Source organism: Pseudorasbora parva, chromosome 23 (genome assembly GCF_024679245.1).
Source record: "Pseudorasbora parva isolate DD20220531a chromosome 23, ASM2467924v1, whole genome shotgun sequence".
Classification (NCBI taxonomy): Eukaryota; Metazoa; Chordata; class Actinopteri; order Cypriniformes; family Gobionidae; genus Pseudorasbora; species Pseudorasbora parva.
This window is the reverse complement of record NC_090194.1, coordinates 14,548,117-14,561,488: the sequence shown is the minus strand read 5'-3', so window position 1 is coordinate 14,561,488 and position 13,372 is coordinate 14,548,117. Positions and strand designations below refer to the sequence as shown.

Genomic DNA, 13,372 nt, shown 5'->3' with positions numbered 1-13,372 from the left:
AGTGCTGGTAAAGATTTAACAGCATCAACAGCCTTTTCAGATTAACTTCAAGTTTTAGATAAAAAAATCCTGAATGTTGGTCGATAACCATTATGGCGCCAATATATGATGTATCCCTTGTACTTTCATGCAATAGTCATATATTCTGTAGTTTTGTTCATGGTTTTGTTTTTAAGAATGTCTCACACCCTGGTAGCAGTTTCATAAACACAGTCACTATGTTAAGACCATGTCTTAAGAACTAGTCTGACCAACTAACTGTTAGACAAGGGGTAATCAATCAAATTTTTTCAGATTTAAGTAGACCAATCTACCTCTAAGTCACAAAAAAATATATATTACCACAAATTAAATTACTAACCTGTAAAACAAGTCAAAGCAGTTTAAGCCACCAGCCCATGTGACCATCTCTCTAAAACTATGTTTCCGTCCACCTATTTGTATGCATAATTTGGGTGATTGCATAAAAACGCTGGATGGAAACACAAAAATGTGCATGCATTCCGAAAATAATATGCATAAAAAACGCACTCAATTGAAGTGGATCTTTTATTCATGCGCATAAACTACCATGGAAACATTTACTGATTAAATCCTTGATGCGTAAAAACAACAACAACAACAACAACAACAACAACAGAGGATGCGATTGACTAACTGAACTAACCATTGGACCAATTTCATTGCAAAGCGTCTCAAATGTTGGTTTTGGTCATTCTGAAATGCCTGAGCAAAAGTCTATCATTAAAATGGTTTGGTTTAATTCCCTCCCAGAAGCGTCTCACACGATTACGCTCAGAAACATTGGGCATCCGAACACAAGATAACATGACAGAATTTGTTGCGCTCCGTCTGATGCAAGTTATTTATGATATAGAAAAATTGAGCCAAAGAGACAGCCAGTTCTTTTCTATTAGACATTTTGCAGCAATTACCCAAGAACGATGCTTATTTGGAAATGTTTTATGTTCCAGTTTTGCGCACAAGTGAAATTTGGATGGAAGCGGTTTTTAAATTATAGCTTCTACTAAGTGACCAATGAATTGCAATAATTTTTATTGGAATGGCCATATTTGACATCAACAACAATATATTTGGGATCATGTTTTTTCCCATTAAAAGTTCATAAGCCTGTTTTGCACTTTTGCGTTTAGCATTATTTCATTCATGTTGTTTTTGATCAATCAGATTTTTTTTTTATTAAACTGAAATTAAAACACTTTTTTTCCACCTTTTTTGCAATGCAGAAGTATGCTTTTTTTCTGTGAATGTTCCAGACTTCCGATTCATTAGCTGCTTTTGCAGAAAAGAACAAAACAATATGCAGTAAACAGTGATGCTACATGTGCTACAAACCAGTTTGTTTATAACTAGCTAAAATAACTCGAAGCAAATGACACCGGAAGCCTCACACATTCAGTATACAAATAGCTGTGCCGCTCTTGCATTAAAAATAAGGTGTATCGTGTAAGAAGTCTCCATCTAATTGAGCCTTATTTCCTTCTCCATCTTCACACACAGATAAAGAAATATTTTGAGCTGGAACCTCTGGCACGAGGCAAGAGCTGGATTCTGGAGGGAAGCACGGTGGACAACATGGACGTGGTAAAGGAGAGCTTTGGTCAGCTCATTCATCTGCTGGAGGAGAAGGATCAGGAGACAGGCAGGATATGACCCAGGGAGGACATCCCATCATCCCTCAGACACTACCGATCGCCAACTCACCACAGGCCAGCACATCCCGGGTCACCATGGCAGTTGTGTAAACTACGTAGTTACTTTAACTCTGTTACTGTGGTGAAACTAATTGAGCCATGGAAAAATGGACGCAAGGATGCATATCTGCAGAAAAAAGAAGGCACTTCAGCCCTGAAGTTTGACACCTTCTCTCAAACCACACGTATTAACCCAGAACACACGATTACCATTGTCAGTCAAATGGTTATATCAGTTCTTTTTAATACAGACCTAGTTGCACATTGCTACTAAATAGATGATTTAATCATATGCTTGGTCACGTAGGGCAACTGGAAGTCTTGTAGTCCGTAGTTCGTCTTCTCAAATGTGATTGTGTGAATGCGTGTTTGCAAGAGAGTGAGAATGCTAGTTTGTACTTAAAAGCCTTAATGTAAGTGCTAATGTATTTTTAAATAATGTCTGTTCTCACAAATGACAGTCTTTAGATGTAATTCAAATATGGCGTCTTAAGTAGTTGTGGCTGTGAAGTGAAAAGTGGAATTATGAGTGATTCCTGAGTCGTAAAAATAATAATAAAATCTTCTCCTGTCATATAATATCTCTAAACAGCATGGAGCCGCACTCGATTGGAGCTTTAGAGCGACCTGTAAACGCACATTTTTGATTTAGGATCATTGATGACGTGAAGGTGTTTTTATAACCTAGTGTTATTTCATAGCTGAACATATCTAGGATTTTGCTCATCTATCTCTTTTTCTTAGATGGTAATGGTTGCCAAAGCCCTAATGAAAAATATAGCACCGGTTTGACTTTGTCATTGACACTAAAACCACAATCAGCCCTTCTAGGTGAACCATGACAGAGCCTTTGATTTTGTATACGTGATGTATTGACCATGTGCTTGTTTCGATATCGCATTACTTGTTTTTGAGTTGTTTTGTATTTTGGCCCTGAATGTAAAACACTCTCTTTGCATAAGCACGCCTCCTCTAGTCTCAAAGTCCTCCCGTCTAGATGAGTTTCCAGACACATGAACAGAGGAGGAAAGTAATGCAAGAGCCACCAAAACCATTCATGTGCCACATCAGCCACACTTCCGAAAGCAAGTATCCTTTGAAAAACACCTTGAACGCATATTCATCGTCAAACTTCTTATGTTTTATTTATATCTACTACAATTTTATACCCTCCGAACCAGTTCAGCTGCCTTTTTGTAATTCAAATATTTGTACATTTGTTACAGATTAGTCTCTGGAAAGGACATGTGCCTGTCTTTGTACTGGAAGAAAAAAAAGGTCTAGGTGGACTTTTATCAGTCATTCACATGTTTGACAGTGTTTATGTGTACTTATGCATAATTTCCACTGAGCGACATGGAAAATAAAGGCAGAAGAAGGACAATGTGTTGTCTTTCATCATTTGCTTGTAGGATGGTATCATGTTTCACTGTTTTGTTTCGTTAATAATACATGAGAACATTATCTAGACTTTTTTACCTTGTCACACTGGTTATTAGGGCTTCTTCAGGGGTTCTCTGTATGATATAAATTCCTGTTTTATGGTGCTTTTGGCAGACAAATGTTTGCACATATTTATAATATTTTAAAGAAAAATATGGCCCTGTGATTTCCACGATGCAGAAAGAAACGGACGGAATTTTGTAATACAGTCATAGATTTTTTGGGGGAAACCGGGTGGTTGTAACACTTTTTTTCTTCAGCGCCCCCTTTTTAGCTACACGTCTTAAACCTTTAGGCAAAGTACCCACATTTGTCTACTGCAAATGGCAACAATTTAAAGTTCTTCAACTGTATCACAGACTTTGTGAGATGTTGACAAATACAAATTGGTCCTTTGTTACAACCTACCCAATTACTAGGGTAGGCTGTAACCAGTGATGCCAGTAATGCGTTACTCTAATCTGATTACTTTTTTCAAATAACGAGTAATCTAACGCATTACTATTTCCAAAACAGTAAACAGATTAAAGTAACTTATCCAAGTCACTGTGAGTTACTATTTTAGTCATTTTCCTTAGTAAAAAATAAAAAATAAATATTTTTTTCATACTTCTTGCATCTCGGGGAGAGTATTTTTTCAGGAAATATTTTTTTAATATCAATTTAAAATATCAGGAGATACATTGTTGACCTTCCTGTTAAAAATGCACTTCCAATATAGTGAGTGTGGTCATTTCTATGTTGAGGTGGAATGGGTGTTGTCGGCAACTGCTGAATGTAACTAATAAAGTCAATTGTAATCTTACTTAGTTACTTTTAAAATCAAGTAATCTGTAAAGTAACTACGTTACTTTTTAAAGGAGTAATTAGTAATCAGATTCCTTTTTTAAAAAATGTACTTCAAACTTCAAGTAATATGCCACAACAACAGTTTTATTTTAAATTAATGGCTACAACAATAAAATGTGTGATTATGGGGAGTGTATGTGCATATTGTCTGTACGAGTGTGTGCGTGTGTGTGCGCGTGTGAGTGCGTGCGTGCGTGCATGAGCAAGAGCAAATTAACATAGACATAGGCATTCTGTAGCATTATTAACATCACAAAAATGTTCTTTGTTCATCCCAAATGTATGTGGATGGTTGTTTCAAAACATGTTACAACCTACCTTTCCACTGTCACCCATTGTTTAGCTAGCTGTATTAGTGTGGAGCTTCTGAAATTAGCAGGAGGTTGATACACCATTCTTTACTAGAGAAACTACACTTTGACCTGATATAACTCTTACAATATTATCTACAACTAGAAGTACTAAACAAAATATTATCTTTTTTTTATTTATTTTTTACTTTCTTACCTGTAGTTTCAGGAGAGCTAGCAACACAGACTCGACAACCTCCATATGGGATCGTAAAGGAAGCCAGAGGAAACTGAAACTGTTATATGACTCCTATCTTATCCGTAATTCGTGGAATTGGTAGTTACAACTCTCCCCGTGTTACAACTATAACTGGTCTCCCCTACTGTATAATGCAGGATTTCATGTAATTTGTTACATTATGGATTAATACATAAAAAATAGGTCAGTACACTTAAATCAAATCGAGATTTAGACTAGTGTCTGTGAACATTAAAGTGGAATTTTTCACCCAGAAAAATTAAAATTGAAAAAACTGAATTGAATGGAAATTGGTAAAAATATACACTGTCAGAAAAAAAGGTACATTTCTGTCACTGGGACGGTACCCTAAAGTACAAAACCGAAAAAGTACTAATATGTACCATTTAGGGGTAAGTAAGGTACAAAGATGTACTTTTTCACTTTTGTACATTAGGGTACCGCCTCAGTGACAGAACTGTACCTTTTTTTCTGAGAGTGTATATATAGATATTTTTCCCTTGATTTGGTCATCTGGAAGGCTTGGAGCTCTCTTCTGACTAAGGCGTAAGGAACGCCGGCATCTCTATGGCTCATCTGCACTATAGTGATTAGTCATAGTGTTTCCCTGTCTATGGATTAGTCATCTACAGTGATTTCCAGCTGTCCTCATAACCTACAAAACTATCGGAAGGAGGAAGTTTCTGTTCATTGGCTTGTAGGGATTCCCATAAACCTGAATCAAAACAGGATCTAGAGCTAAATTGACAAATTTATAGATGTTGGGGATGTATAAACAAAACAGTAGGAGCAAAATCATCCCCAAATTGCATTATATGGGTAATTCACAGATGGCAAAATAGGCTGGCATTTTTTAAATGAGTGCTTCCTGACTAGAGAAAATAGAGGACTAGGACATATGTCTTGCCTTTTGTTTAATAGTAAGAAAACTTGGGCATATTGCCCTCAAAGGCTACATTCACACTGTCAGTTGTAGCAAATTAGCCCTAAGGAAATACACTCATCTACAGGATTATTAGGAACACCATACTAATTCTGTGTTTGACGCCCTTTCACCTTCAGAACTGCCTTAATTCTACATGGCATTGATTCAACAAGGTGCTGAAAGCAGTCTTTAGAAATGTTGGCCCATATTGATAGGATAGCATCTTGCAGTTGATGGAGATTTGTGGGATGCACATCCATGGCACAAAGCTCCCGTTCCACAACATCCCAAAGATGCTCTATTGGGTTGAGATCTGGTCACTGTGGGGGCCATTTTAGTACAGTGAACTCATTGTCATGTTCGAGAAAAAAAAAATTGAAATTATTTGAGCTTTATGATATGGTGCATTATCTTGCTGGAAGTAGCCATCACAGGTACATGGTGGTCATAAAGGGATGGACATGATCAGAAACAATGCTCCGGTAGGCCGTGGCATTTAAACGATGCCCAATTGGCACTAAGGGGCCTAAAGTGTGCCAAGAAAACATCCCCCACACCATTACACCACCACCACCAGCCTGCACAGTGGTAACAAGGCATGATGGATCCATGTTCTTATTCTGTTCTCATCTGTTTGCCAAATTCTGACTCTACCGTCTGAATGTCTCAACAGAAATCGAGACTCATCAGAACAGGCAACATTTTTCCAGTCTTCAACTGTCCAATTTTGGTGAGCTTGTGCAAATAGTAGCCTCTTTTTCCTATATTAGTGGAAATGAGTGGTACCCGGTGGGGTCTTCTGCTGTTGTAGCCCATCTGCCTCAAGGGTTGTGCTTATTGTGGCTTCACAAATGCTTTGCTGCATACCTCGTTCTAACGAGTGGTTATTTGAGTCAAAGTTGCTCTTCTATCATCTTGAATCAGTCAGCCCATTCTCCTCTGACCTCTAGCATCAACAAGGCATTTTGGCCCACAGGACTGCCGCATACTGGATGTTTTTCCCTTTTCACACCATTCTTTGTAAACCCTAGAAATGGTTGTGCGTGAAAATCCCAGTAACTGAGCAGATTGTGAAATACTCAGACCGGCCTGTCTGGCACCAACAACCATGCCACCCTCAAAATTGCTTAAATCACCTTTTTTCCCATTCTGACATTCAGTTTGGAGTTCAGGATATTTTCTTGACTAGGACCACAAACCTAAATGCATTGAAGCAACTGCCATGTGATTGGGTGATTTGATAATTGCATTAATAAGAAATTGAACAGGTGTTCCTAATAATCCTTTAGGTGAGTGTATAATTAATTATAAATATTTGAATCAGTTAATGTAATTAACTTGATGTGGAAGAATTAATACCACAATAAACTAACCTGTTTGTCCAGTGGACACTCAGTAGTTATTTATTTATTCTAAGAAATGTTAATTTCTGGGGTAAGGGAAATATCTTTCCATGGCAGTGAAGTTGGTAGTAGACATGTACCGGTATACGGTAATATGATATATCACAATAATGGACATGCATGATGTTGTCATGGGCACTTCAAAATACACTGAATAATTATTTGTTATGAATTGTTCTGATTTTTAGAATGCACTTTAAGAATACTTTAACCATGAACCGGCACACAGAAGTTTTTTTCTAGGTGAGAGTGGGGTAAGAAGTGTCAGGCCCTTCATCTTTCAAATTAAGTTTACATTAAAGAGTTACTTCAACGAATTAACATTAAGCTTTGTATCATTAAAAACCGGTAGTATATACAAATTATACTTTTCCCCCTCATATCCCCCTGAGAGAATTATGCATTTTATTTTTGGAGGTTTTTTTAACTGAATTTTTGGCTCGTGGCTAAAGACTACAGCCTGTAGAAGGAGCTAGTTCGGCATGTTATCAACTAACCCATAGGGGATGGGATCTCACTCACACATCAGTGTTGCCAGATTGGGCGGTTTTGAATTTGATTGTGTGGGTAAAAATGGGTGGGTGGACAAAATTTGGGCTTGTTTGGGGTCAGTTTGGTGGTTTTCAAACTTCTAAATGTTATAGTTTAATTGATTAATGACAAACTCAAGTGTGCATCTACTCCATAAAATTAGACGCGCTCTCATTCATGACCATGAAAGTAAAAAAGTGCTGTAAGTGATCGCTATGCCAAAGTGGCATAAATATACAGTATCTATAGTGATGAGTGGGAAAGTGAACCAACCAACTCTCAAAACGTGGATTACACCTGTGACTCAAAGACTATTGATAAATGTAAATAACTCTAAGAGCACAGTTGGATAAATTGAATTGAAATCGAATATGGGATTATGACTCCTGTCCATCATTGTGTGCACACTGATCAGGACATCTGCAACTTTTAAACTGTCTAGACTGCGCTCTGCTGAAATAGGTTTGAATCAGCGATTAATCAGTTTTGACTGTTATGTTCTGCATTATGTTCTACAAATATGTACTTCACGAAAGACGTAACATTACTGTAGTTCTGTCTTAATTTAAAGCACAACACAAAGGTAAACGCATTCTTGTTTTTGTTGTAGGACTATCATACAGTATGTAGGCTATCGTGGTGTGTGCAGTAATGTGTGTAATGCCTGCTACTTACGATCACTTATATTGGGCACTTTTTGCACTTAAATTAGTTTATTCGTACATTTAACATTTAAAAATTATGCATGTGTTGTTGTTTTTTTCAATAAGTTAAAGTAATCGGTTAATTTCATGATTTTGACAGTTTCCACTTGGACATTTTAGTCATGCATGACTGTTTTTGAATGTATTTGCCCTGTTTTGATCCATTTTCCTAGAAATTGTATTTATTTGTAGTATATTAAATTATATTATTATTATGTTTTGTTTTAAGGAGATAAACTAATGCTTTAAAGACAACTAATCAACCTTGATTGACATGTGTTACGTCCCCGGTCTAGGGTGGGAGAAGCTAACATAAAATAAAGAACATCAACAATTGCTACTGTGTTCGTGCTTATTTATTTCTCTTTTCTTGTCAGAACTTTCGTTAGAGAAGATGCGGTAATAACGTCAGGCTTGGGTAATGCCAAAATAACAAACAAAACTTAATACTAACTAAACCCAGAATCTCTAAATACCCTAAAAGAAAAGAGAAGGGAAAAAACAAAACAAACTACAACAACCTTCCCTGACTCCCTGTCTAACCAAAAACAGGAGAAAACTGAATTAACAATAAAGAAAACTGGCACCAAATCCCTACAGTTTCTAAACAGAAGACACGGTAAATAATAAAGAATACAATAAAGAATTGACTTAAGCGGCACACTCGCCAGCTCAAATAAAGAAAATAATGAATGATTAATAAATAAGTTTTAGACATCAAGGAACTTATACAACAAAAGTTCTAAAAAAAACAGGATAGGCTACTCCAATGAGATTCACTGAACACAGCAACACAAACAACAAGCCTCTCTCTCTCTCTCTCTCTCTCTCTCTCTCTCTCTCTCTCTCTCTCTCTCTCTCTCTCTCTCGTCTCTTCATCTTCCGGGTATTTAAAAAGAACGAGGGGGCCTCAGATGGCGAATCAACAAGCACGTCCTCATACGTCCAATTAGGGCGGAGACCTAAGAGAGAGAGGAGAGAGAAAAAAGGGAGGGAAAAAAGACACAGCAAAAATACATCTCCAGATGTAACACATGACAAAAATATATATTAAATTATTTTGGCAGTTCACATTTTGGGCGATTTTTTTTTCTTGGAGTCTTAGTGAGCTCTTGGGCTTGAAATCGTCGACCCAATCTGGCAACACTGCACACAGTGTGTATGCTCAGCTCTGGTGATGAATGTAATCTGACTCCTGCTGCATTTGTGCTGTGACTTTCATTCGACTTACTTACACTTTATTTAACAGTGATATTCAGTTTTTAATTGTAGTGTCTATTCTTTAACTAACTGAATGAAATGATCAAATCAAAACTGCGGTGGGGGCGGTGTCATGGTGGGCAAGTGATAACCAGTAACGGTGGCTTTAGGAGTGGCCTTGTTGGGCAGCGAAGCAAGTGCATTCTGAGAGTTGTTGTCTTTCATCCACATAGACAAAAATTCTTTTTCTGTCTTTTCTCAGTCTAGAAGTCACCAAATTCAAAAATAATTTCTACTACATTAATGACCCAGTTTAAATACACAATTATCTTCCCAGCAGTGAAGTACCCCTTTATACAGTACATAGGGATCATCATGTACACCTAACTATATTTTAGAGGCGTACATGGGGAAATTATTGTTGTTTTCTTTTCATTCTAAAACATATGCTATATATCAAACTCCGGTAAAAATATATTTTATGAATCTTATGTTGTACCAGTGGCTCAAAAATGCAGATAGTGGTAACCATTATTGATATGATATTATATATAATATGACATTATTTTATTATACATTTATTTTTTGAGCTGGTTTATGTAAATATTAATTATGTGCTTACGATAATTTCTGATTGTGGTGGTTATCAGTACGTATTAAGGCAGGGTTTCTCAAACTTGAGTTTAGCTCGAATCCTGATCAAACACACTTGTGATTTTCTTTTTATCACCTTCCCAGAAATATATTTGGTGTACTTCTGCAAAACATACTTCAAATTGCATTTAAGTATACTTGAGTTATTGACAAGAAAGTATATTTGTCCTATACTTGTACTGAAACTTTTGATCTAGATAAAGCCTAAAAGTATAATTAAGTATTCTAAGTATACTGTTGTAGTTGTGTTTACTATTTTAATTAAGCAAGCTATTAAATATACTTTCCCCCCCCCCCCATATTTTTACTTAGTCTTATAAACTCATTGTTTGAAAAATATTGATTTATAAAGAAAGCAGATTTGTTCCTAATTCTGATAATCTGAATTTTTGTGTAGGCTAGTCCATTGGTGGTCATATAGGATCAATGAATGAATTTACTTCAGATCTGCTTTACTCTTTCCTAACAATTGACAGATAATATTGGACATTTCTGGCTATATGTTTTCACTGTTACATGGTAGGGGGCACTATGACACATGTCATAAAGAGTAAAGAGTACTCCAAAAGAGTACAGAATCTCCAGATCAAAACACAGGGGAAGATGAAGCATAAACAAGTTATAGAAGATTACTCATGCAAATGTTACATGATCACCAAACATTGAACAGAAAGTAAATCAAAACTGCCTAACGTTACTGAATGAAATGTCGAACCCTCGAAGAGGGAATGACTGGAAACCTTTGGGGGTTTTGATTAAATCAATCTATTTCATCTGTGTTTTGATCAGCATTCTGAATACCATACAGACTAAAGGCCTTTGCACAATGAGTCCGTAATTTGCATGCGAAATTTACGCACTTCAAAAAATAAATTCGACCTCACGTTATGTCAATCATGCTTGCACACTGCCTCCGAAACTTTCGCCCGTCAAAAAAAAATTCGTAACAGGTTCGATTTTCCTGCGTTTTCGCATCCGTAAAAATGCGAAATTTCTGGATAATCCCGCTTGATAGGTGGGGAAACTCCTCTCTACGCGATCGCAGAAGTGGATATCTCCTCAGGACAAACAAATCATCCTTACTAGACGTCACTTTGTCTTGTTTTGCTTTTTTTTTTTTCGTAACGCATTCATTAATGCGCATCAGACTCAGTGTGCAAGGTCTCTGTGCATGACGAATTTTTCGGACCACGAATACGAAAAAACACATGCGAAAATTCCAGACTCAGAGTGCAAAGGCCTAAAGTCTTTGACAAAAACGGAGTTTTCTCTCTTTTTTGTTGAAAATGTTGAGTACATTTAAAGTGCATGAGTACAGTTAAAGGTATTTCAAGGAAAAGAAAAAAAACCTAAATAGGAATAAAGTAGTATACTTAAAGTGCAAAAATATATATAAATATGCAAGTAAACTATAAGTATGATGTTTACTTAAAGAAAACGGGGACATTTTTGAAAAGTGGGGACATTTTTAAAGGTCCCGTTCTTCGCGTGTTTTCGAAGCTTTGATTGTGATTACAGTGTGCAATATAACATGAGATCATGTTTCGTGTGTAAAAAAACTGTATTTTTCACACAATTTACTTATCTGTACAGCGCTGTTTCCTCTGTCCTAAAAACGGCCTGATGATTTCCTTGTTCTATGAAGTCCCTCCTTCAGAAATACGTAACGAGTTCTGATTGGGCCAGCGCTTCCAGTGTGGTGATTGGACAGCAGCTTAGCGCACTTTGCCCGGAAAGGTCCCGCCTCTTACCATAACGGGGAGATGGAAGTGCTGAATGAGCGCTCTTCCACGCCCCCTATTTTGCAAGAAACTGTTCTAGTGACGTCATTACATCCCTGCACTTCCTGCTGTAGTCCAAACCAGCCATTCGCCGTAGGCTTTGAAAGGGAACTTCTGTTAAATAAAATATCTTGCTTGGCATTGTACAGTGTCTCAACTTTTCTGGAATCGGGTTGTACATAAAGTATACTTAAAAATATACCTGAATATTACTTAAGTATATTTCATAAAATTAACTTGAAGTGTACTTCTTTTTAGTAGGGGAATCACAGCTGCCAGTTTTCTTTTTTCTTTCCTATTAATTTAACAGGATATTCTTTCAGTATGACTGCATGTTAAAGAAACTTTTAGTTTAAGCTGACAGCAGACATCCTGAAATATAACTTTTTTTCCCCTTGACCAGAGGATAACTTTAGTAAAAACAGCAGGCACTCAGTTCTTCTGTAACTCAGTTAATAATACCTAAATACAACATTAAAATGGTCTGTGACTTTGCTTTCTGAGGGCAGACAGAAAATTATTCCTCTGATTTTCAGATCTGAATTCCTTTCTTTTTTCAGATCAGTTTTGACAGAATGAAATGTAAATGACGTTGTTAAAGAAAGAACTTCTGAACAATTCATCTTTTGGTAATGGTATTGTGTCTGGAGAAGAGACATTATCTAAAATAACCTGAGACAATTTGAAATTGTTCTGTCGCGCTATCCCAGACGAAGATTAGTATGCAGACAGATGAACACTTGGGATTAATCTTTAAACTTTAACCATGTCTGAAGAACTTCACAAAGCTGTCTGCAAGACAAACTTTCAATATTTTCTTACTTTTCCCCAGTGGCATCCTGTCTGACAGCCTTACAATAATCTTCTTAAAAAGTCTCTTGCTCTCTATCACACTGGTGCAAATGGAGAGTTTCAAAAAGTTTTTTATTATTTTTATTTTGTTATTATGAGTTTCTTTTGCAGCTCTTAAAATGATAGTTCAAACCTGTAAGACTTTCTTTCTTCTGCGGAACACAAAAGAAGATATTCACAGCACAGGAATATTTCAACTATTTTTGCTCACCCTCATATCCATTTAAAGTCAAGGGGATCCTTCCCTTCCTCTCTGTAAAGATAAAAACATATGCACACATACGTATTCAACATGCTTGCCTATAGTCTAAACACGTAATGTATACATGGCGTTGCCGTTTTCACAGTTTTGCCTTTTTAGGGGTTTGCGCAGGGATGGTGGTGGTATAGTTTCAAAACTATTTCAATACCTATTTAATGGTTTGCATTCTCCTGCCACCAGGTGCTGTTGCCATGCAGATGGGCGTCCTAAACGCATTGGGGGGTTTCTGTTTTAGCATTGGTTGGTGTTAAGTGGCGCCAAATTAAATAACTACTGAATTTTCCATGATCACTGAGGCAATCTGTGTTGTTGAAAGCGCTATGAAGGTGCATGACTTGACTTGCAGACTCTGCTCTGTTGTGTGCGTTCATGTGTCTTGAAGGAGGCGTTGCTTTGGAGATGCTCTGAACTGAGGGTGGGGTGGGATCTCATGTTTCAAAGCTAGCTTGCTAGTGCTAACCGCTCCGAAGTCGCCTACCCTACCTTTAAGAATTGCAAACATTT

The 13,372-nt window shown here is 36.9% G+C and overlaps 1 protein-coding gene across 3 annotated transcripts in view; it reads left to right on the top strand.

The window, feature by feature from the left end:
- arl15b (ADP-ribosylation factor-like 15b) overlaps positions 1 to 3,099 on the top strand; it is a 66,212-nt gene extending 63,113 nt beyond the window's left edge. For all 3 annotated transcript variants that reach the window (XM_067432774.1, XM_067432772.1, XM_067432773.1), the window contains one exon: positions 1,522 to 3,099. In XM_067432774.1, coding sequence (XP_067288875.1) covers positions 1,522 to 1,674 — 153 coding nt within the window. In that variant the 3' untranslated portion in view covers positions 1,675 to 3,099. The remainder of the gene's footprint in view (positions 1 to 1,521) is intronic.
- The last annotated feature ends 10,273 nt before the right edge of the window (positions 3,100 to 13,372 follow it).